Source organism: Dipodomys merriami, unplaced genomic scaffold, assembly GCF_024711535.1.
Source record: "Dipodomys merriami isolate MVZ:Mamm:240054 unplaced genomic scaffold, mDipMer1.0.p SCAF_4, whole genome shotgun sequence".
Classification (NCBI taxonomy): Eukaryota; Metazoa; Chordata; class Mammalia; order Rodentia; family Heteromyidae; genus Dipodomys; species Dipodomys merriami.
Window position 1 is genome coordinate 82,100,828 of NW_027205603.1, and position 25,403 is coordinate 82,126,230.

The 25,403-nt window shown below is 41.5% G+C and overlaps 1 protein-coding gene across 6 annotated transcripts in view; it reads right to left on the reverse strand.

Annotated features, from left to right (window-relative positions):
- Mtss1 (MTSS I-BAR domain containing 1) overlaps nucleotides 1-25,403 on the reverse strand; it is a 146,689-nt gene that overhangs the window by 102,652 nt on the left and 18,634 nt on the right. For all 6 annotated transcript variants that reach the window (XM_069991382.1, XM_069991380.1, XM_069991381.1 and 3 more), the window contains 2 exons: nucleotides 22,246-22,307; nucleotides 18,389-18,462 (listed from right to left, as the gene is read on the reverse strand). In XM_069991382.1, coding sequence (XP_069847483.1) covers nucleotides 18,389-18,462; nucleotides 22,246-22,307 — 136 coding nt within the window. The remainder of the gene's footprint in view (nucleotides 1-18,388; nucleotides 18,463-22,245; nucleotides 22,308-25,403) is intronic.

Consider the following 25,403-nt stretch of genomic DNA (forward strand, 5'->3'; position numbering starts at 1 on the left):
GCTCTACTATTCTCATTCGAGTCTTCATTCATCCAAGGTCACAGAGATCCTCTATGGCTGGTTTCCTTGCTCATCACACCCAAGCAAGGTGATAACCCATTCAAGGCCACTTAGGAACAGAATGACACAGCCCAGCATGGAGAACACTCCAAGGTCCTGGTGTTAGAAGCCGAAAGAAAGAGTACAGAGCTGAGCTTCCTCCTAAGTAAAAAGAAGGCTTCTGAAACTTCGTACTATGAAGTCTAGAATGACCTAGGGAGGCTGAGACATGTTCTTTTTGGGGGCCTGTGGGGATCTTGAATTCAGGGCTTAGGCTCAGTCCTTTAGCATTTTCACTCAGGGCTAGCATTCTACAATTAGAGCTACAGCTCCACTTCCAGTTTTCTAGTGGTTAACTGGGCTGACTTCCTGCCTGGGTGGGCTTCAAACCACGATCCTCAGATCTCACCTTATGAGTATCGAGGACAGCCATGAACCACCAGTGAGTGCCTCACAAATTCTTCATAAAAAGACAAAGCAAATGAAGAATCCTAGAAATGTACCTTTCACTCTCATTGCAGCAATAGCAGAGAAGTTCTGGCCCCAGGACCACCCATGGCAGCTGGTTGCACACCATCACAGAGCAGGAAGGCACTGCTTGCCATTCCCAGCTTTCTTTTGTTTTTAGGAAAGTCTTTTCAGATGCTCATGTGAAAATGGACCTGTCCTAAATCTAGTTCCAGTTATTTCCATGACAGAAATAACATGAGAGGCAGAGAGGCAGAAGAGAGCTGGTGTCAGGAAGGGATGACCAGGATGCTGGGTGTAGTATAAAGCCAGCTGCCTGGCCCAGTTAATTCAAGAATGACAGCAGGTCCTTTCACAAAGGAGGGGAACAAGGTGGGCTGAGAAGTGACCCAGATGGGACATTTTCCTTCAGCAGCCACATATGCACATGTGCACACTAGACACAACACTGAACACTGTAATGTGAAACAACCTCTCAAGGCAAATCACACCCCTAATTATATTCCCGAAGAAAAAAATGAAAGGCTTTAATTTTTTTATTTGTCTTTTATTAACTGAACATCTCCACCCTTCCTTTCCTAGTCAATAGCCCTTTGAGGCCATCTTGATTCTTCTCCTAATTTTTCTATAGTCGTGAACTGACAACAGAGTGGGCTGTCTGGCCCTATGTTACTGCTCTGTGATTTAAGCCTCATGTTTAAGCTCACAGCAGTCCTGCTGAAAGTAGGCAAAAACCAACAATAACAACAAAACAACTTTCTTTTACACAAATACATCTGGTGAAAAAGGAAATGGTCCACAAATCATATAAACAGTGAACTTGAAATCCTCACTGAAGAACTTAAGAGCAGAACAAGATGGATGGTTCATGCTTATAATCCCAGCTTCTTGGAGACAGAGGCAGAAAGATCACAAATTTGAATCCAGCACCAGAAAAGAAAACAACAGCAAAAGGGTTAGGCATGTGGCTCTAGTGGTAGAGGATTTGTCTAGCATGGGTGAAGCTCTGGATTCAATCCTCAGTACTGAGAAGAGGGAAGAAGAAGGAAGAAAGGGAGGGAGGAAGGGAGGAGGAGAGAAAAGAAGGGAGGAAGGAAGAATTAATTAGGAGCAGAAATAAGGCTTTTCAGTAGCTTGTTGCTCATTACCAAATACTAACTTTATGTACATATACATATGAAAGTTGAGCACTGTGGCTCAAGTGACAGAGCACTAGCCTTGAGCACAGAAAGACTCAGAGATAGTACATAGGCCCTGAATTCAAGCCCCACAACCAAAACAACAAAAAATTACAATTACCTTCAAGCTATGTGCACAAGATACACATAAAATGATTTTCTTGTTTACACTTGGGTTCTATTCCCAAGATATCTCATTAGGTATATTCAAACATTCCCAAATCCAAAAGAATCCAAAATCTGAAACACTTTTGACCCTAGGCATTTTGGATACAGGATACTGAACTTGTACATACATGTATGTATGTACACACACAGACACACAGACACACAGACACACAGACACACACACACACACACACACACACACACACACACACACAAACACAAACACACACACACACACACCTCTTTAGGCTCTAAACTCAGAAAGGAATTCACAGAAGAGCTGGCTTCTGGCATCCTGAATGGAAATGCAACCACATAGGTGGGACAAGCCTCGACAAACAAATAAACATTCCTTTCTAACACAACAGAACCAACTGTCATATCTAGGTCATCTTCTCTAGTAGCAAAGCCCACAGGATACAGGGCAGTGGAAATGTCAGAAACAATCTTACTGAGATGGTCAGCTAATGGCTGAGCAGGCACACTGAGGGCCTCAGCCATATATTGTGCTGTAGAAAGCCACAAGGCTTGGAACAGTAGCTCAGCTCACAAACAACAGAATATGTTCTGTGCACTGTTAAGGGACCATGATGAGCCATGACCACACATGGGGAAACTCAGTACATGGTTGCTTCCAACATTATCCACATCCCCATCACCAAAGCAAGCATGAACTCTGTTTTCCTTGAAGAAGAAAAGCATGACCCAGCCCTTGGAGCTCCCAAATACTAATCATCTAAACCAACAAAATTATGGAAACAAGCACAGAACACTCTCACTTGGTTTGCAATCAGGCCAAAACTTGGAGACCACAAATGCATCCCAAGAATGGTAACTACCACAGTAAAGCAAAAACCTTTCATTATTTTTTTCCCTCTAGACAGACAAACTGGAAAGTACTTTGCATTCTCTTTAGAGTCTTATTTTGTAGTATCTGGTACCACAGCCATTATACACCATCTCTAAAAAGGCTTTGTTGAGCATCAGAATGAGACAGCTGGGTTACTGGCATGAGGAAATGTTCAATCTTGTCATTTTGCAAAAGGAATTCATATCCATAATTAATGACGCCTTTGTCCATGCCAGAAGGAAAATTTAAAGGCTCAACTATGCTTAAGTAAATTCTACCCAAGCCAACTGCAATACGCTTTTATAAATTATAGAGCAGCAGAGAAGAACAAGATCTTGGAAGCTGTAATTAAAAAAAAAAAAAGCTTAACAACAAGGCAGCCAAGTTTCAAGAAAGAGAGTGAATTAGAAGCATTAATTTCTAAAAGAATAGTAGACCTTCTTTCTCCCCAAGTAAGAAACAGCAATCAACAACTTAAAGAAAGAGTATAGATATGATCACTACATGTATATATAAGATTCAGTAACTCCTTGTTCCCAAGTGTATAATATGTGTGTGTGTGTGTGTGTGTGTGTGTAATATACATCCACATGTATATCATACACACAATATTATGGATATGTGTGATCATTGCAAAGTTAAAAAAACTAGAATAACTATAAACAAAATGAAAATAGCTTTATTGGAGAATCAAAACTGTCAACGTAAGTCTTCAAAGAAATACTAAGACCATACTCGTTATCTTGACCATGTAACTGTAACTCCTCTTTACGGTATTCTCACAATAAAACAAAAAAAAGAAATACAAAGACCAAATTGGTTCCACATCAGTAGCAGAAACTAGACACAGACAGGCAGAGCAGATGGCAGGAAAGGCCAAAGTGACATCAGAAGTGAGTATGAAGGAGAGGGAGGAATCTCTAAATGACTGCAAAAGCCTGTGATCTGACAGTAAGTCAACAGTGACACAGTCACATGACCTCCTTTCAGCTCCACATCTCACAGCCAATCACCATAGTGTGCTAAACTATACCAACCCACTGAGGTTGGTAGACAAGGGCAGAGTAGGCCTGGAACAGCTTCCTCATCCTGGCTGGGTCAAGACCCACTGTCCATGAGGGAAGCAGCTCCACTGCCAGAACTCCAGGCACTCTGTGGCACTCTTCACACTTATCACTGGAGTTTTGGGGAGAGGAATAGAAGGAAAATCCTGCCTATTATACTCTGGAAAAAAAGAAGCAGACATTTCTAGTAGAGTGTAAATCTCCAGAGTTCCATATACAAATTGTAGCGAGAATGGTGGTTCCTCAATCATGGACTATCCCATTTCTTAGCTATAAGTTAAAACCTTCTTAAATGAACCAACCTCTTCTCAAAGGCCTTGAAAAAAGCATAGCCCTACTTCTGTTAAGCTGACCAATCAAAACACCTGAGAGGTCTAGCAAGATAGGTGTCAGTCATGGGCCACTGTCCAGTGATTTACATAACTGAAAGATGGCCAGAGCCAAGGATGCTGCCCGATAGATACCCTGCAAGGCACAGGCTACCTCACTATAAGGAATGATCTGGTCTGAAGAGGTGAAGAAACTGGTCTAAGTTCTAAGACCTGAGGCAGTTCTGATTGACCACTAAGGTGGAAAAATCATGGGCTAAAGTGTCACACAGACTCATACACATTCTAAGCTTTATGGCCTTACACTGCATAGCCATATTATTTCAACAAAGTCCCATCAGATCACCATGCCGGTTTCTTTTTTGCACATTCAGTTTCTACCACCTTTTTCAATCTCCCAGGCAGAGGCCCCAAAGCCAAGGATGGGCTGTGGGCCCCACTACCTGTGACTGGCAAAGGTTCTGTCCAGAAAGCACACACTCCCAGTGTTTGCTTTATACAAGCACATTTGGAAAAACAAACATGCAGAACCAGCAGCATCCATCTAAACAAAGACGAAGGCAATTTTACTCTCCTTCAATACCATTAACAGGAGTCTGACATGTGCAGGGAGCCTGAAGCTCAGGATTACTGTCATCTCCCACATGTACATGCTCTAAACCCACCTGTAGCCAGTAAGTACTGGGAGGTCAGGGGGTGCATTTTCATGGTTCATTATTCCCTCTAGTTCCAGGACAAGCAATACATCTTGCACTGGGTTTAAATCGTATTATCCAAATGAAGTACCGCCTTTACACAGCACAGATGGCAGTCACGTGCTGAGATGGCAAATCAAGGGCTGGGATCTGGGCATGAAATCCCAGGCTCTCAGTCTGTGTCTCTGAGAGGTTCTGGGAGCAGGATGTCAGGAAGAAATGCAAGCAGGCTGTATAGGCAGAGCTGGAGTTCTTTTGTCTGCCATTAAACCCTCTGACAAACCAGTAGGACCCAATCAGAGTCAGCAGGTCAAGACTCAAGTCAGCCTCAAATGCTCATCACTGTTAGAGAGAAGCTCTTGATGGCTTGGAGAGAGGGATTTTCACCATGTCCTCCACAGTTCTTTTGTACTTGATCAGCTAGCTCTGGCCATCTTTGGAAAACTGTGTACTGCCCCACTTCTGACAATCTCATTAAAAGGATGCATGTTAAGGCTCTCTTTCTGCCTTAACTGAATCAGTATGCTTTATATATTGTTTGTAATTAATCAGTTTCTGCCCTTTTCTTTAAAGGAAGGAAGACACCGCATTGTATTGAACAGTGAAATGTGCTCAAATGTAGCTCTAAAGGGAAATACCATCTAGTGGCTGGTTATTAGTTTCCATGGTAACCAGGGTCCCTGGGCCCTGGCGCACACAGCAGGAGATGCTGCAGATCGCCTCAGAAATGTCTTTTACTAGAAAGAAGACTTCCATGCAGAGGGTAAACATTTGGGAGTCAAATTGTGTGTGTGTGTGTGTGTGTGTGTGTGTGTGTGTGTGTGTGTGTGTGTGTGTGTGTGTGTGTGTGTGTGTGTGTGTGTGTGTGTGTGTGTGTTATATAATAAGCTTATGTCAACTGTAAGAAATGATGAAATATAAGCAAAAAACAGTCCCCCCTCAGCTTAAAGCTTAAACAACACAAAAATCACTTCCATAAAAAGGGAAAAATGAGAATGGAAGTGGAAAACTTCTTGGGAAAACCAGATGACCAAGGATTTCTTCTAAACAAATAAACATGTTTTATAAATAATAAACCAAGAACACGGGATGGGGCCTTTTTGTTTTTACTGTCCTCAGAGCCATGTTTATTTTCCACTTGCACAGTGCTAACCCAAGAGGGCAAAGCAGACACCTGGTTAGTGAGGCGGCTGTGAGGAAAAACCATGAGACAGAAAACCCAGGGCTGGAATTTCCTGCTTCTCCATATTAGATGGCCCTGGGCAAGTGGCTTCCCTGCTGAGACTCAGCTGGTGCAGTAAAAGTGAAAAGAATGCACTAGATACTAGTTGTGCCACATGGGGAATAGGAGGAAAGCTGAGTGTGGTAGACTGTAATGGTACCCTATTGATGAGGCAGAGACTAGGAGGATAAGATTCTGAGGCCCGCTTAAGCAAAATGTTCTCAAGAACCCCACTGCAACCAATAAAAGCCAGGTATGAGTGGCTGGCACTTACCATCAGCTATGCAGGAAGCATAAATAGAAGAATTGTAGTCTTAGCCAGCCTAACCATATGTATGAGTCCCTATTAGAAAAGAAAAGCAGTAAGGAGTAAAGGTATGACTCAGTTGGTAAGTACCTGCCTGACAAGCACAAGACTCTGAGTTCAAAATCTAGAACTCACTCACATACTCACCCTCCACCTCTCTGTGATTCTGTGTCTGTCTGTCTCTCTCTCATATACACACACATACACACACATACACTAACACACACATAAACACACACAGAGCTCAAGGTTCATTCTCACTTAAGCTACTAAAAGTGTTATAAAACTCAAATTTCTTTTCATCGGGAGTACTCACTGCCATGTTCTGGGTGACAAAAGACCTTCTACATACTCTTTACCACCTGAGTGATTTCCCACTAACCCTTTTTTCCTGTCCCCAGAGGTCACATTCCCATGTAAAGTCGAAATTAAGAGTCCTAAGTAGTTTTCACATTCCGTGCATATGTTTCGGCTGGGAATTTATCAGGGGTAGCAGAGAGAAGGCATCTACACATTTTGTCAAAGCAGAACCATCCTAGAAAAATGCTAGAATGACATTTGCAAGGGTCTTCAAGTTCACATTTACATTCCAAATGGTTATTTTTATCTGAGATAAGCAGATCTGGCTATATGACAAATGATCTTGCACTAGAAAGCGTCACTTAAAAAAAAAAATCTTGCTTCCCTCTGTATGAACTAAAATAACCGCATCCTTTCCTGAGAGTTAGTGTTTTACCAAAAATGGCTACAATGGTTTGTGTGGGCTGGGGAAGGGGGTAGTGATGGGAAGGGCTACTCTAGAAGACAAAGGTAAAGACCTTGGATGGCAGTTGGGCCTTGGTGGCTCACACCTGTAATACTAGCTCTCAGGAGGCTGAGATCTGAGGATCACAGTTCACAGCTCACCTAGGCAGGAAAGTCCATGAGACTCTAACCACAATTAACCACCAAGAACTAGTATGGAAAGGGCTGGCTGGGGGAACAGCAGCAGAGGCAGCAATGATTCTTGGTTATGAACAAAATACATGGAAGCCCTGGGAACTGAAAAGATGGAACCGCTGAACAAATGAGTTTTGTTATGTCACCTATCAACTACCTAGTAACACAAATAACCACACTGCACACACATCTACTCGGTCACCCAGAAAAATACACATCTCCCCCATGTTCCACTCTTCCTCCTTCTTTGCCACTGGCTGCCCATAATCCACCAGCACTGACTAAGCTGCTGTGTTGAGACAGAGAACAGCCCACATCCTAATCCATGTATCATCTGGACAAATACAAAGTTACAAAGTAAAGTATGAAACACTAGAGAATGGAGCATGAAGAAAATGCTTCTCTCAATGAGCTGTGACATAATCCTCAATATGATGGACAGGATGTGCCTGAATGTGCCTGCCATCCCTGCCACAGGGTCTAGAGAGCTGGTACCATCCCGCTTAGATATCTAGGAATCCTGTTGGTTAAGTGGGGTTCCAGTGAATTTCAGAAAAGCATAGTTAAAAGGGAAACACTATCCACATAGGAACACTGGCTAGCCACAACTAACAACTTGTCTGTGGCAACTATTGCTACCCAACCATCAATTAGTAATAAAGACCTCTTGAAAAATGAGACAAGATACAGATACTAAGCATCAGTTTTAACATGAACATATCAGTAGACTAGGAAAGAGGGATTTCACTTGATCACTGGAAACGCTCAGTTCACAACTCCAAATCGCCCAGAATACATGTATGTACCTATCTAGGTAAACACATTTTCAACCACCTCCTAACTCCATCAGTCAAGACAAGGAGAAGAAAATTTAGGCATTTTGCAAAAATCTATAAAATAAAAACACCAATAGACGCCTTTAGATTCCTTTGTTATTTCCAGGCTTATTTGTAGTGTGATTTGTACACATGTTAAAATTTACATGCCACTCTACTGTACTAGACTCAACAATTAAGTCTGAGTTCCATAGAAAGCACAACGCCCCCCCCCCCCCCCTCCATCAAAAGAAAAAGCTCTGAAAACTTTACATCCATTGGCCTTGTTTTTTTGTTGTTGGTTTTTTTTTGGTTTTTTTGGGTCGGGTCGTGGGGCCTGAACTCTGGGCCTGGGCGCTGTCCCTCAGCTCTTCAGCTCAAGGCTAGCACTCTACCACTTGAGCCACAGCGCCACTTCTGGCTTTTTTCTTTTTGCTTATGTGGTGCTGAGGAATCGAACCCAGGGCCTCAGGCATGCAAGGCACGCACTCTACCACTGAGCCACCTTCCCAGCCCCGAATCCATGGGCCTTGTTAAAAAAAAAAAAAAAAAAAAAAAAAGCTGCTTTATCCTTGGCAAAATGTGTAAGACTCAATGTGTTGAAGTCATATGAATTAAAGCAGGTTCAGGTACATTATGGTGGATGTACCCCCATTGTGGCATACACAATTATGGACCCAACTAAGACAGCATTCTATTTTTTTACGTCACCTCTTCTGTATAAGAGGGTTAGTAGTAGTGAAGGGGCTTAACTTGAAGCCATGTTTAACATGGTAACAGCCAGAGGTTTTAGCTCTATCTCATAATTTATATACTTACATAGGCTACCAATAATTTATATAGGATTTTATTTCATACTTTAAGATTGAACCCACATGAATATTCAATATAAAATGTGCATATGCACGTGTTTATAGGCACACAGACAGCTGAACTGGAAAGGCTTGAGAAGCTGAAAGAAGTCAAGGAGGCAAAGGCCCACCTATGCGGAGTTCTGCTACCAGCACAGCCCAGCAAAGGCCAACGTGCATGGAAACTGCTATCCTGGAAGAGAGAACTTGGTTTTCCCTGTCTGCCTTTTGCTTCTAACTGTTTTGTTTGTTTTTGGCATTTTAGGCAAGAATCCGCTACATCTAAGTTCCAAGCTGTAATTACTTCCTCTAACAAGAGCAAAAATCACACTAAGAGGATTGTCACTCCAAAGTCCAATCAACAAAGGAATGTTTGTTTGACATAACCCAGTGTAAGCGTCATTCTTCATGTTTGTGTGTGGCAAAAGGACATTTCTGATGAGGAATACAGATCCACATGGAGGCAAGGCTTCTCATTCCGGCCCCATGAGGGTTCAACAGGTAGTAAGTAACCTGTCAGCCTACTTCAGGGCCCAAACACATGGACTCATTTTACTCATTTTCTTATTTCATAGAAAGTCTCTCCTGACAACCGCCCTGGAGTTCACAAAAAATAAATGTATCTATGAGGAAGCAATAAGTGAAAGGCTGACCTGGTTTACAGGCTATGCCTTCGTCATAAAATGGTCGTCTCAAACATTTGCAGGCACTCTTATTGCTACTCTGAAGAATCTCTCTGAGCACTTTTACCTAATCACTACCTTCCCATGAAGTTTTAATTCCACAGGTACATGTGTGCCTGTTTACATATTATATATAGGGCTATATCTTACCCAGGCTTATCTAAACTGGTTAGAAGGATTTTGTGTTGCTGACTTTTTTCAGTATTTTAGAATATTTGCATATAGATACATAATAAGATGTTTTAAGGATGGGGACCTGAATCTAAACACTAAATTTATTTATGTCTCATATTCATCTATCTGAGCATGAGCTGAAGATAATTTTATATAATGATTTCAGTAATTATGTCTATAAGACTAAGAGTTTCGTAGTATGGAATTTCCCACCTGTGATGTCATGTTGACACTCAAAAACTTTCAGACTGTGGAACATTTTGAATTTTAGATTACAAATCAGAATCTGTATTTTCAGAGAGAAAGCTCTATCCTATCCTTGGGACCCAATTTTTAACTCCTTAAGAATAATACCATGCTTACCGAAAATACACAAAATGAACATGCTTAAGAATTGTAATTGTTTCCATGTACCTTTCCACCTAGTACTCCATTTCCCACATGTCTGCCCAAAGGTCCTACAACCCGTAACCCAATGCCTCAAAGCCCAGGCCCCCAACCAAACCAATCTTTACCACAGTGCTATGCATCATAGACCCTCAACAAGGCTTTATGCCACAAAACACACCCTTCAAACAACTCATAACAAAGTCAATTTCCTGTGACGGCAGAACAAGCCTTCATAATCCAAAAGCTAGTTGTGACATCAGATGGCTCACTAAGATTTTTAACTATTAAAAATTCAGTCTCAGATACTCATGCCACAGTTAAGTGCTCACTAGTCGCATGTGCCTAGTGCCTACTGTACTGGGTGGCACGTACACTGAAGGAAACTCTACTGTACAGAATGGGCCTGGCCCAAACTAAAATGGCAGACTCTCCCCTATCAGCCCTCACAGAACATGCAAGTCCTGGCCTAAGATCTACAACTAAGAGCAAAGCACATTTTAAAAAAAGCGGGGAGAGTACAACCGCTTTGTCTTTGCCCAGCCCCTTTCCCATGTTGATCCACAGCAGTGAGAAATTTATTTTTAAAGCTTTGTTCTTATTCTCCACAACCACCTTCAATACAACAATGAGACATTCAAAAACATAATTACTACCAGCAGAGCTAAACATGCTTAAGGCTTTCTGAGAATAATTCATGAGAATCAACATCAGGAGGTCAAGTTCACAACCCCAAAAATCAAACTCTGTAGTTTTTCCAGTCATCTTCAATCCAGCATTCCCTATATCCATACCATATTAGAGACTGCAGCTGCTGGCCTCTGTGTGTGTGAGCAAACAGGAAGTGTTTCTTTTGATAATGTTTTAGCAACTCAGTAATTGTTTCTTGGGTACCTATAATGAGACACACTCTGGAAAATCAGAGCCCAGGAGCCTCCATGACAGAAATATGTAGGCCATAGGTAAAATGAACCCCAACAGTTAAACATGACAGTACATGTCTATAATCCTAGTTATTTGAGAGGTATATAAATAAGTCTGAGGCCAGTCTGTGCAGTTAATGAGACCCTATGTCAGAAATAAAATACAATAAAATACAAAATCCAGCTGAAGGCTGGAGTCCTAAATCCACAGTATTGAAGATTTTTAAAAAATGGAGAGGTGTTTTATGCTAGTTTTCTATTTCTCAAGTTGTCTAATAAAACTCTGGCTTGAGTAAAATCATTATAAAAATGAATATACCACCCTAGAATCTTTTGAATCAATAAGCTTAGATTTAGAAGAAAAATTTCAATCAAGCTTGATTCCCACAAGCTCTCTCCAGTGAAAACAGTAAGGACAGTAACTAAGAATAATGAAGCCGAACTTGCAGAAAAGAACACAAAGACAGTTTCTGATCTATGGCCCCAGGTAGGTGGAGTGTAATTCTACACCTTTCTTTAATCAAATGGTTGAATTTGACTGCATTCTTTTAAGGTAGTATTTCAAAAATATTCAGTTCAAAGCCAGGTCTACAGGAATGGTCATTTTAATAATTTTTAATTAAATTTTTTCCACTTTAAGGCTAAAGAGCTTTGTAAGTAGAAATAGTGAGGCTCTAATTACACGAAAGTGTTCTAAACTGGAACAGCAAAGTCCGTTCAGAGGTTAAGAACTATTGAAATCTTAGTTAAAGAAGCTGGTTAAAGTAAAACTCAGGGGTAAACAGAACCAGTGTAGTTGGAGCTTAGAAAATACTTCCAGCACCCTCTGTCCTACAGAGGAAGCTTCCTTGCCTTCTCCCACCTGGCCAGGCACAGAAGATCACCTTCCACCCACCTGCCCTTCCCATGAACTCCTCAAGGAAGAATAGAGCCCTTTCTAGTCACAATGAAATATGAAGACACACATTCCTCTGCAGCCCTTAGGGAGGGGTCACCAAGATTCAAATTCTGCACCCCCAAATGGAATCCAACTAAGATCACATCCAAGTGGCTTTCTGTACAAGCACCCAGAGGAGACAAGCTTCCTTATCAGGATCTACATGGGCCCTGTGAGCACAGAAGTTGCCATGCACATTTGGTCACTCATCATTGATAGCTGCACCTGCTAAGACAGATGTGTACATCTGCCACAGCATTGGGGGTTTGGGCTTCTCAAAAAGGAAGACCTACCTGGTGCCTATCTTGGGAGTTTCATAGACCAGCGCAGTGGGAAAATGGCACCAGTAGCAGCATATGCCCCACAGCCCTACAGAAGAACCCTGTGCACTTCCTGTGGGAAGACAAAGGTTTCACAGGCCAGGAGGCTTTCAAACAGCTGTTGGAAAACAAGCAGCAGATTCTCAGCATATAGAGAGGCACAGAGGCATCCTGGAAAGGGAATTCTAAGCCGTGCACAAGTGCAAACACAAGGGTTAGTGGTCCTGTGAGTTTAGGAACAGTTAGCGATTCTCTATGCGTGGAGAGGTGGGCTGAGAGGAGAAACCACTGGACAGGTGGATCATGGTAAACTGGCACAAGGTGTCACATGACCACACAAACAAACCTTGCCAGAGAACAGTCTCCTGGGAAGCTTTTAAACATCAGAGATCCTCAGATTTCATCCAAATTACAGAAACCTGTATTAAAACAAACTGCTTGCATAGTAAAGAGATGTCACCAGATATGCAAATGAGTGACTTACCAAAATGCACACTGAAAATATGTAATGTAACACTAACAACATGTATACTTTTTAAAGACTCAAGCTTGCTTTACCAAGCATGAGTCATAGAGATTTTCTTCAACCACCCTGGCAATCCATGATCATGGGTTCATGTACAGTGTGACCCTTAATGGCCATCACAGTTTCAACCTGCGCCAGCCCACCTCACACACCTACTCCATGTCCGGGAGGAGCCTTTTCCATAGTTGAAATCAACCCAAATGCCCATCTCTGTTTCCTACTTTTCTAACCCTCCCTTACCCATTTTTCTCCAGTAAATGTTGCTTCCTTTGTCCTGACAGCAAAACAATGAAAGGGATGACAGTGATCAAGATGCATTGTACTCATAAATTGACATGTTCAATCCCCTTTATACAACTACTTAAATAAAATAGAACAAAATAATAAAAATAAAATGAAACTTCATTTCATTTAGCTCCAAAGATAACATGGGAAAGGAAAATCAGACTGCCCAACTTCATATGTACTTCATGAATTTAACAAGACTAAGGCAACACTTAATACATTATTAGAGCCACACACACACAAAGAAAAAGAGTTCTTGGGATCATATAAGGCCCCGTGTCCTCTTACAGGTGAGAAATCAAAGCCCAGAGAGATGTATGATTTACTAAAAGGCACCCAGCTGGCATACCCACAGCCAACCCAGGCTTCTCAACTTCCAACCTAGTCATTTTCTAAGTTTTGCATGAATTGCTTCATTAATGCATCTGAGATCAAGTAAGCTTTAAAAGCAAACATATGAAGTCCAGGGATTCCTTATTTAGAGAAGCCTAATTTAATGGCCTAACTTGTGGTTGTGGTGCCATTTCACTAGCTATGTGACCCTGGTCAGTTTAGGTATACTTCCTGGGTCCCCATTTTATCACTTAAGTGGAAGTAGGTCATAAGCACCTACTCCACAGGCTGTGTAAGAACAAAAAGACTTAACAGCAATCCTTTTTTTTTTTTGGGTCCGGTCGTGGGGCCTGAACTCTGGGCCTGGGCACTGGCCCTCAGCTCTTCAGCTCAAGGCTAGCGCTCTAGCGCTTGAGCCACAGCGCCACTTCCAGCTTTTATCTTTTTGCTTATGTGATGCTGAGGAATCGAACCCAGGGCCTCAGGCATGCAAGGCAAGCGCTCTACCACTGAGCCACCTTCCCAGCCCCAACAGCAGTCCTTTTTATCCACAGCTTCACTTTGCAATTATCCATGGTCAAGGTGGTCTCAAAATATGAAATGGGAAATCTTGAAAAAAATTCATTAGGCTTAAAATAATCTCTACTGTAGTATATTATTACAATTGTTCTATTTTCTTTTCTTTTTTTTTGGGGGGGGGTCCTGTCATGGGGCCTGAACTCTGGGCCTGTGCGCTGTCCCTCAGCTCTTCAGCTCAAGGCTAGCGCTCTACCACTTGAGCCACAGCACCACTTCTGGCTTTTTCCTTTTTGCTTATGTAGTGCTGAGGAATCGAACCCAGGGCCTCAGGCATGCAAGGCAAGCGCTCTACCACTGAGCCACCTTCCCAGCCTGACAATTGTTCTATTTTCTTATTAGTTGTTGCTAATTATGAGTTCAACTTTATCATAAGTGAGGTGTGTGTGTTTGTGTGTGTGTGTATGTGTGTACGTGTGTATAAATCTAGTATATAGGTTTCAGACATCGATAGGGTTCCTAGAATATAGCTCTAGCAGATAAGGGGTGAAAACTCGATAAGCAAAACATGTAGAACACTATACTTTAAAAGCGTGGGGTTATTAAAGATGATATAGCTTGCTTGGGATCCATTTCCTTCCTTCTTAAACCCTTAAACCCCTCCCTAAGATCAATTTTCAAAGTTATAAAGGTAATTATAATGGCACACAGAGGCAGATAAAGTGCAAGTCTCACAGCACTGTGCTCTTCAAAGACTCTTGATGACGCAAGTGAGAGAGGCAGTGGCCAGGCAAAACCAATGCTGACTCAGGTAGCATGAAGTACACTGTCCTCCAGTGAAACACAAAGCAAGTCACTGACAGCTCAAACCTCACACCAAACGTGTGGTACTCCTATTTCCCAACAGAGGCCATGCTGTTTTGTTTCTTGAATTTTTCTTTATTTTTTAAGTAACACTGACAAAAGCATGACAACCCACAAATCGTGGGATTTTATGTGGAGCTAATGCTTACAAGTAACTCTTTTTGGCCAACAATCCAGAAAAAGGGGTGTACTTTGATATCTCTCCCAACTTATATATGCATTCTAGAATATAAAACCAACGAAATAGGGGACTGTATCTAGTACTGATATACTCAAATTCCATTATAGTTGAATTACTCATCAAAAGATACATAAACAGCTGACTTACACTTTATTTGGAAACCAATGAACAGAGTTCTAACATCTTTCAACATTCTGTTTAACATAAGTACATACTAACTAGATTGGTTTTTCCCTTCTAGTGTCTAGTGACTAAGTAAATATAGATGTTATTTTCCAAGTAAATTTTCTTAATAACTACTGCAAAAGATTTGCTGGAAAGGACAAAGATGCTTCGGAGCTATTTCCCTTAGGAAACAATACAAAATGCTAATATTTTGGAAACCAGAAATGTGTGAGCTTTTAATGCTGGATACTTGCCCAGAAAAGATGTGCTTAGGAATAACTGCAAAAGAAGCCAGAGGAATGGCTAGCAGGTGCAGGGAAAAACACTCAGCATCACTAATCACTGGGGAGATGCAAATCAAAACCACAACAAGACAGCTATTATTGAAAAGACAAAAGGTAAGAGGCATGGTGAAGATGTGGAGAAAGAGAACCTTTGAACATTGTTGGTGGAGATGTAAATTTGTGTGTCCATTATGGAAAAACATTATGAAGATTCTTCAAAAAAATTTTTAAAAAGAATTACCACACAATCCAACAGTCCTTCTATCAGATATATATCCAAAGTAAATGAAATCAGTATGTTGAAGACATATTGTCGTCCCCCTCCATGTATCAGTATCTATCAATGGATAAACTCTGGCATGTATTCACAATGGAATACTACTCAGTCATAAAAAAAAAAAGAAATACTGGTATCTGTGGTAACATTCATGGAATCAGGTATCATTATGTTAAATGAAGCAAGCCAGGCACAGACAAACAGGTACCACATGATCTCACTTCTACATGAGATCTAAGAAATGTGATCTCACAGAAATTGAGAGTAGAGTGGTGAATACCACAGGCTGGGCAGAACTGAGGGAAGGCAGAGACCTGAAAAGTTTGATCTGTGGTTACTCAGTTCTATTTAGAAGTTCTGGTATGCTGCTGCACAGTAGACCCATCACCATTCAGAAAGCTTCTTCCAGTTTCTTTTCCCACAAGTAATTGCTATTTTCCTACCCTTGAGCTATGAGCACTTCCAGGCTACCCAGTTTTCCCACCAAGAACCACCCTAGAAGCAGTATCTTCAGAAACTTGGATTTTTACCACAGGAAATGATGTAAGATCAGGCAACACCTTTCTAGTCCATCCTTCAGGATCCACCCAATAATAAAGAGTACAATTCAAAAGCATGAATCCCACTGTCTCATAAATACAAAGGCCACCCACATATCTAAAGTTCTTTACAATAGTGGAACTGCATTTTAGAAAAGAATTTTTAAAGAGATATACTCTGGGCCAGGCACCAGTGGCTCATCACTGTAATCCTAGCTACTCAGGAAGCTAAGATCTGAGGATCATGGTTTGAAGCTAGCCAGGGCAGGAAAGTCTGTGAGATCCTTATCCCCAATAAACTACTCAGAAAAATCTGGAAATGGCACTGGGGCTCAAGTGGTAGTGCTAGCCTTGAGCACAAAGAAGCTTAGGGACGGCTCCTAGCTTCCTGAATTCAAACCCCAGGTGGGAGGGGGGAGGTATACTCTGATGGGCCTTCTAGGAATATATATATATATATATATATATATATATATATATATATATATATATATATATATATGGCTGATAAGCCCAATCCCAGACACTGCTGAGTTAGAAGAAAAATTAAAAATTAAAGCAGACCATTCATTAACAGGGTAAACACTGCTAGACTCTTCTTTGGGGTTAGATTTTCTTTAAATTGCTTTAATAGACACATAAGGTAAGTGATAATTTCTGAAAAAAAAATTTTTAATGATACTGGCTAGGACCTGTACCACTGGCTAAGCTGTGGATGGACAAACCACAGCTCTGATGTCTCTGTCACACCTTCCTAGGGAATGTTTAGAAATACCACTGGCATCTTAGACAGGAAGAAAAATAGTGTCTCCCCGAGGAAACATCCCCAATTCCCCAAGCCGAGTTAATTGCTCACTTTTCTGCACTCCCCTGGCACTTTATCTACCGCTATTACCATACCACACACATGACTTGCACATTGACATTCTTTAGTTACATATCACATTCTCCCCACTCAATTGCAAACCCCCTCCAGGACAAGTAGAATAATGTATTGATTTTTGTGGTCCCATGACAATAGTGCAATAAAAGGAGTTAGCTGGAGTTTCTGACATGTATAAGACATACCACCCTCCACAAAAATCCATTTGAATACTTAATTAATAACCACTATGGTCAAAAGGTATCTAAAGACACCCACTGGAGGTAACCACTGGGTGCTTCAAAAAAACTAAACTCTTCTGCAACTGGAAACAATCCCATCACTGGCTCCCAATACCCAAACTTTTCAGGGTCACTATGACAATGAAGAGAACAGGTATGAAGCTATGAATAGCAGTGAGGAGACTCAGAAGGACAAGGCCAGCAAAAGACACTTCAGAAGGGAGAGGCTGCACTGGAATGAGAGGGAAAGACCTCTTACAGGGATCACCTACATCACTAGTAATGCTGCAATTCTAAAGATGGAGCTGAGTCCAGACTATACATTTTCTACTTATTCCTTTCATGTGTTTTGAATATCTTTATATTCACCAGAACAGTTCAGTCATTTCCTTCTGTTCATTTAATAGACATCAATTATGTTCTGGGTACTCCATTTCGGGGAAGTTCAGACGTGGAAAATGCAGTCTCTAGCTCAGAGGGTCTGCAGTCTGATGGGGGAGACATATAGAAAGATATGGCACAGGAGATCCTGTACTTATTACAATAGGGTTCCTTGTTGATGGGAGCCCAGCAACATGACTATGGTTCATCTCTAGTTCTTCCCATTCCACAGAAAGATGGTAGGCCAGCCAATGCCAGGGGCGGAAAGCAAAGTGCAAGGCAAAGCTCATAGCTCTACCCCTAGCAGATCATTAAGGTGATTAGAACCACATAAGGCTACCACAGGCAGGAACAACAACAGTTCCTTTTCTTTATTTTTAATTCATCTTCCCATGTGCTTTCTTATCCAAGGAACTAGTCACAACTTCTAATATGTGGAACCCCACAGTTAAAAAAAAAAATGAAAACTATGAGTCAGCTAAGCTGTGATAACTTAAGCTGTATCTTCTTATGAAGCCACCCATGGGGACGAGCCCACATGCTGGGATTAGTTAGTGCTGGAAGGCAGCCCGCCATCTGCTTACCACGTGTGTTGGTGGCCATGTCGGCCACTTTCTGAAAGGCATCCAAGAAGGCAGCTGCTGCTACTACTGTTGTCCTACAATGTAAACAGATAACAAAAGCATGAGGAATGTGTCACACTGGCAACCTCATTACAGCTCAAGGGCTAAGACCTCCATTGTGGAGTGAATACAGACTTCCAGGAGAGATGATTCAGCTGCCTGTGGATAGCCAATGGCCTGCTGGCCCTGCTCTTTCCCAGTGCTCTACTCCCCAAAGATGTCCTGACTCTATTAATGACCACCTGGAAAAATCTACAAACCAGGAAGATGCATGTTCCATGAAGAAGAAAAATAATTGTTAAAAAAAGTCAGGCACTGATGGCTCACACCTATAACCCTAGTTATTCAGGAGGCTGAGATCTGAGGATTGAAGTTCAAAGCCTGAATAGAAAAGTCCACGGGACTCTTATCTCCAATGATCAGCAAAAAGCTGGAAGTGGAGTTATAGTTCAAATGATAGAGCACTAGCTTTGGGTAAAAAAGCCAAGTGAAAGCCCTAGGTTCAATCCCAGTAGACCCCACCCCTCCACACATAATATACAAAAAATAATAACATATGTTTCTTTTGTTTTTTGGTTGGGGGGTGGTTATCAGTTGTGGGGCTTGAACTCTGGGCCTGGAGCTGTCCTTCAGCTCTTCAGCTAAGGCAAGCACTCTACCACTTGAGCTACAGTGCCACTTCTGTTTTTCTCGTGTTTTATTGGAGATAAGAGTCTCACAGCCTTGCCTGCCCGGGCTGGCTTTGAGCCGCAATCCTCAGATCTCAGCCTCCTGAGTAGCTAGGATTACAGGTGTGAGCCACCAACTCCCTGCAACATATATTTTTTTAACAAGTGAAATTAACTTTAGAGTAGGAAAATAAATATATATGTATACATGCACTCACACAAATGGGGAAGAGATTATGGAGCTCAACAATTCATTGTAAAGAAGGAAGACTGAGCTGGGAAAACCACGAGTTCCTGTTGGAGCTGTGACCTATGTCCCAGCAGCATGGTAAATACAACCATCTGAAGGAAAAGCGCCTGGCAATGCACCTTGTCTCTACAATTCCCAACTACGATGAAACTAAGATGTAGTTCTTTCAACCCCAGGATTCCCTTTCACTTCACAATCTGAATTCCTAAAAACCAAGAATGGAGAAAAGTATTATCCTCACATTATGTCCTAGAAAAAAAATTGTGTTTTTTTTTTAATTCTTAACAATCCCTTGAGGACTACTACATGCCTTGGGCACTTCATGGCCTGCAGCTTCCTAGTTATAACCCATGATGTCAAGCAATTAAGTGCAGAGAGTACTCTAGGCCAAACCAACAGGTCCCCATCTAAATCTCAAAGGCCATATAATGGAACATAGAGCTGATGCCAGTCTTCAAGTATTTCATCTATGAATCTGGTTTCTACTAAGCATTCCTAAGAAAGCAATGTTGTTGAAGAAGAATGAAAATAAGGACTAGAAAGAAAGGAAGAAGGGCTGGGAAGTTGGCTCAGTGGTAGAGTGCTTGCCTCGCATGCATGAGGCCCTGGGTTCGATTCCTCAGCACCACATAAACAGAAAAAAAAAAAACAAAAAAACCAGAAGTGGCACTGTGGCTCAAGTGGTAGAACACTTGCCTTGAGCTAAAGAACTGAGGGACAGCGCCCAGGCCCATAGTTCAGCCCCCACAATCGACAAAAAAGAAAAATAAAAAGAAAGAAAAGAAATGAAGAAAAAGGAAAGAAATAGTCTAAAAACAGCAACAGTGGCTATAAAATAACAGGTTTTTGGAAGGCACTAGAAGTGGTTCCTTAGGACCAACTTCAAATGAGGCCTCTTCTTTCCAGGAGAACAAAAAAAAATTATGTTCAAATTAAAAAAAAAGTTCATGCGCATGTGCACACACATGTGCACACACAGACTGAATCTATTTTTTAAAGAGTTGACACCAAATGCAAACGCTGGCTTTATCAAACATCCTGGGATTTATAAATAGCTTATTCTGATTTACAATTAATATCTGACACAATGGCTGGATTTATTCTCATTCAGTTCAGTGCCAATCACCCAGATTTCATGAGCCATCTGTAGAGGTGCCTTGAATATTAGTCACTGGAGTTCTACTGCAAATTAGGATAGTAGTCAATTTTGAAGAATTAAGAGCTTTTAAATGACAGTTGTACTGCACTTTCTGACAGGAGACACAAGACATCTCGGCCTTCTCTAAAGGGACAGAGCAAGATCCAGAAACTTACAGCAAAGGAGTGCTTCAGCTTCAATACATCAACACATATATGCTGTTTCTGCAGTATTAACTTTATCCTTCTTCTCATACAAAATTAAACACTCTCAGCCATGTGCTTCTATGTTTTTTGGTTAAAAAAACATTAAATATACCTTATACTAATGGGGATAAGGCTATATTAAGTTTTACTTCCTCATCAGTAAAGCAGGACTGACAACTGCATTTACCTCATGGGGCTGTGCGATCAAGACAAATTAACATATGCCTGGCACACAAGGGAAGTATGAATGTGGTGGCTCAGGCCTGTGATCCAAACTACTCAGGAGGCTGAGATTTGAGGATCACGGTTAAAAGTCAGGCTGATCAAGTGCTAGTAGCTCACAAATATAATTGTAGCTACTCAGGAGACTGAGATCTGAAGACTGAGGTTTAAAGACAGCCCAGGCAGGAAAGTCCATGAAACTCTTATCTCCAATTACCTAAAAAAAAGTGGAGCTATGGTTCAAGTGGTAGATCACTAGACTTAGCAGAAAAGTTTACAGCATTCAAACCCCAGAACCAGCACAAAAAACAAAACAACAACAACAAAAAAAAACCTTAAAAGAGCTGGGAAGTTGGCTCAGTGGTAGAGCGCTTGCCTTGCATGCCTGAGGCCCTGGGTTCAATTCCTGAGCACCACATAAGCAAAAAGAAAAAAAAAAGCCAGAAGTGGCGCTGTGGCTCAAGTGGTAGAGCGCTAGCCTTGAGCTGAAGAGCTGAGGGACAGCGCTCAGGCCCAGAGTTCAGGCCCCTTGACCGGACCCAAAAAAAAAAAAAAAAAAAAAAAAAAAAACCTTAAAAGAATCAAATTGGTTCCATATAACAATCATACCCCTGACAATGCCTAACTTTAGTAAAAGAATGTAACAAAATCCAGCATTCAAACCATAAAAACCATAATGTTTATAACCCATAAACAGGAGAAAAATCATGCAACAGAAAAAGATGAATGTTTGTGAGGGGTTGAGAATGGGTAGAGGAAATGACTTCACTGAGAATGGGAAGAGGAAATGACTTCACAAGAGCACAAGGAAAATTTTGGGGAGGATGATTTTTGTTATAATTACTGTGATGTATACTTATGAAAACTCAAAGCTATTTAAAAAAAAAGTCAGCCTGAGCAGGAAAAGCCATGGGACTCTTATCTCTAATTAAACACCAAAAAGCCACACATGGAGATGTGGTTCAAGTGGTAGAGCACCAGCCTTAAGTAAAAAAGCTAAGGGACAGGGCCTAGATACTGAGGTCATATCCCACTAATAACATAAAATATATGTAATAAATAACACTATGTAAGTTTCTATGTGAATATTATATATATATATATATATATATATATATATATCACTCAAAATTTCTGCAGAAGGAAGCAAAACAGATAGGAGTCCAATTTTACATCTAGGAATTAGGGGTCAGGACATATGGCTCATAAATGGTAGTGTCAATCAGAACCCACGTGTGCTTCTCTAGATGTGATGTTTCCAAAACTAACTGCACAGTTTACATCTGGTCCATTCTACTCCATCCTTGTGAGGTAGAACATAAACTTCTACTTACCTTAGCTGGGACTGCAGCTTTCCTGCCTTGTTTATGAAATCTTCCCAAACTGGATAACTCCCCTACAAAAAGAAAAAGCCATCAGTTAAGTGTCACTGCAATAGATGATGTGAATGAAACACCCAATCCCAATTATGCAAGGACAATCTGTAGATGCTTTTTCTGCAATGCCTATGATATACTACCCAGACTATACAAACAGTTATTGGCTGAAGAATGGATTCAGAATGTGTTAGGTGCCTGTAATCTTGCAAGAACTATAGACATTATCTTCACAGAATCTAAGACATACACTTGTGAGTCAGTAGATAGTTGATCCAAATTTAATATGTAGAGAACATTTAAGTCTCTATTCTGAACCACCTGCTCATGCAACTTGACCTTGGATGGTCTCATCTTTGACCCACACAGCAGGGAGGAGGGAAGCAGACTGACCAAGATTCCTCCATGGCATGGGTACCATGGTTCAATTATCATGATTATCTCAGGGTTGGAAAGTTATCTAAATATAGCCACTCAGCGGCCGGTTTAACCCTCACATCCACATACAAACAATATGGCAATAGGTGATTCCCCAGCACATGTAAGCCAGCAAAGAACTCATCACTTTCCTGGGCAGCATATACCAACCATCCTGTTCTGAATGTTCATGCAACTCTACTTCCCACCTTCTGGGGAGTCAAGACCGGTAACGTTGCTTCTGCTTGAAGTCTATCCAAAGTCCAATCCCAGACCCAATTCTACTTCTCCAGGAAACCCTGCTGCACATTTCCTCCTCTAACTCAGCATCCTAGAAACCCCATTACCCCTCTCTCTCTCCTTCTCCTCTGGGTACAGCACTCAAGACACAAAGCCGAACATGCAAATGCAATTCTAGCCAGGGCACAGATTTACACATATTCTGAGGTAGAACAGCAATCCACCCAGAGGTAGCACAGAAGAAACCAGAAGGGCAAACATGATTGGAGATGTGGCGTTTGTTGGTGAATCATTTATGTAGAGAACCATCACCAACAACTGGCAGTGACGACAGTAGAAGAGAATATCAATGTTAAGAATCATGACAGGCTGGGCGAGGTGGCTCATGCCTATAATCCTAGCTACTCAGGAGGCTGAGATCTGAGTATAGTGGTTCCAAGCCAGCCCAGGCAGGAAAAGTCCATGAGACTCTTATTTCCAATAAACCACCAGAAAACCAGAAGTGGCACAGTGGCTCAAGTTCAAGCCCCATGACTGACAAAAAAAAAAAAAAAATCATGACAGGATAAAAGTAACACAGGCCTCCTCTTGATTTTGTTGTCAAGATGAGGAGAGAATTTTTTATTATTATTACAAAATCCAGTCAAAACCATCTAGAACTACCAGGAGCTGGTGGCTCACACCTGTGATTCCACCAATTCAGGAGGCTAAGATCTGAGGATCCTGGTTCAAAGCCAGCCCCAATGGAAAGTCTGTGAGGCTCTGATCTGTAGTTATCCACTTAAAGTCCAGAGTAGAGCTGTGAGATCACATGGTAGAACACCAGCTTTAAAAAGGCCCAGGCCCTGAGTTCAAGTTCCAGTCCACAAACACACACACACATACACTGTCTAGAACTGCAACCAAGTTAAAATACAATTTTAGCTTCTTAATGGTTTTTCATGAGTATTTACTTACCCTTATAGCATGGTTTCTCAACCTTGGCACTAGTTTGGCCTGGGTAATTCCTTGTTGTGGGGGCTGCTGTATTATAAGATAGTTGTTGGTATTGTGGGGGGGTGCTAGTTTGCTCACCAGAGACCAGAAGTCATTTAACCACTTGCTGTGAAACCCAGTATGTCTAAACATTGCCAGATGCCCTTAAGGGGCAAAAACACCTCCAGTTAAGAACCAGTATCTTACAGAGCATCTAAATAAATTTATTTCTTTTATTAAAGAAAACATTACCTATAGATTCGTGATCTGTTCAGTATTATTTACCTCAATTCCCTTTTTTCCTATTAAATGACATTATTGAAGTCTTAATTTTGAAAACATGCATAGGAGGAATGCCTTGTTTCTATGAAATTGCCTACAGACATCGATTCTGTCTGAAAACATACAAAGGGCATCCAGAAAGCTTGTCTTACCAGCTCCTAACATATGGACCCAGTGGTACTGCTTTCTTCTTTGTATTTCCCTCTATGGCTAGCTAGAGTCGGTTTGTTTTGTTTTTAGAAGGCTCATGTATCATTCTAATGAAAACAATAAAATCATTACATTACAATTTTTTTTTACATTACAATTTTTTAAGTTCAAATTAGAGATTCTGGCAACAACTGCAAGAGGAATTTCCAACCCACCAAGCCCCTGAGTTTGCTCCAGATGTGCTGTCAGCTACCATCTATCCGTTCAGCAGTTGTGCATCTGGGATCTGTGGGGCCAAAGAGCAGGTCTCGGGCATTCCTCCCGTACACAGCCATTTCACCTTCATGAGACACCAGCCTGCATCAGAAAAGGGGTTCTGTCTGACTGGCTCCTGGCAGAGGCACCATGACAACTCTACCTGAGAGCTATTAACCAAATACTCAGGCACAGGGCTGCCTACCACTTGGCCTCCATCCTGTGTTTGGGTTTCTGCAATTCAAGATCAGAAACATATGAAAACTTGAGAAGGCTAGGGCCACCATCAGGATAGCAAAAGGATGCCCAATTTTGTTTTGGTTGGTTGGTTGGTTGTGTGTGTGTGTGTGTGTGTGTGTGTGTGTGTGTGTGTGTGTGTGTGTGTGTGTGTGTGTGTGTGTGTGTGTGTGTGTGTGTGTGTGTGTGTGTGTGTGTGTGTGTGTGTGTGTGGTGTGCGCGTGCGCGTGCGCGTGTGTGTGTGCGTGTGTTCTGTCCCTAAGCTCTTTTTGTTCAAGGCTAGGACTCTACTACTTGAACCACAGCTCTACTTCTGGCTTTCTGGTGGTTAACTGGAGATAAGAGTCTGGCAGTCATTCCTGTCTGGACTGGCTTTAACCATGATCCTCAGATCTCAGCTTCCTGAGCAGCTAGAATTATAGGTATGAGCCATCAGTGTGATATGAATATGCTTACCATTTTCTTATCAAGCTCAGAGAGGAGTACCATTCCTACGTCTACATCTGAGTAACTAAAGGGTTAATTAAGATGACATGGGAGACCCAGGTTCATCTAGCCAG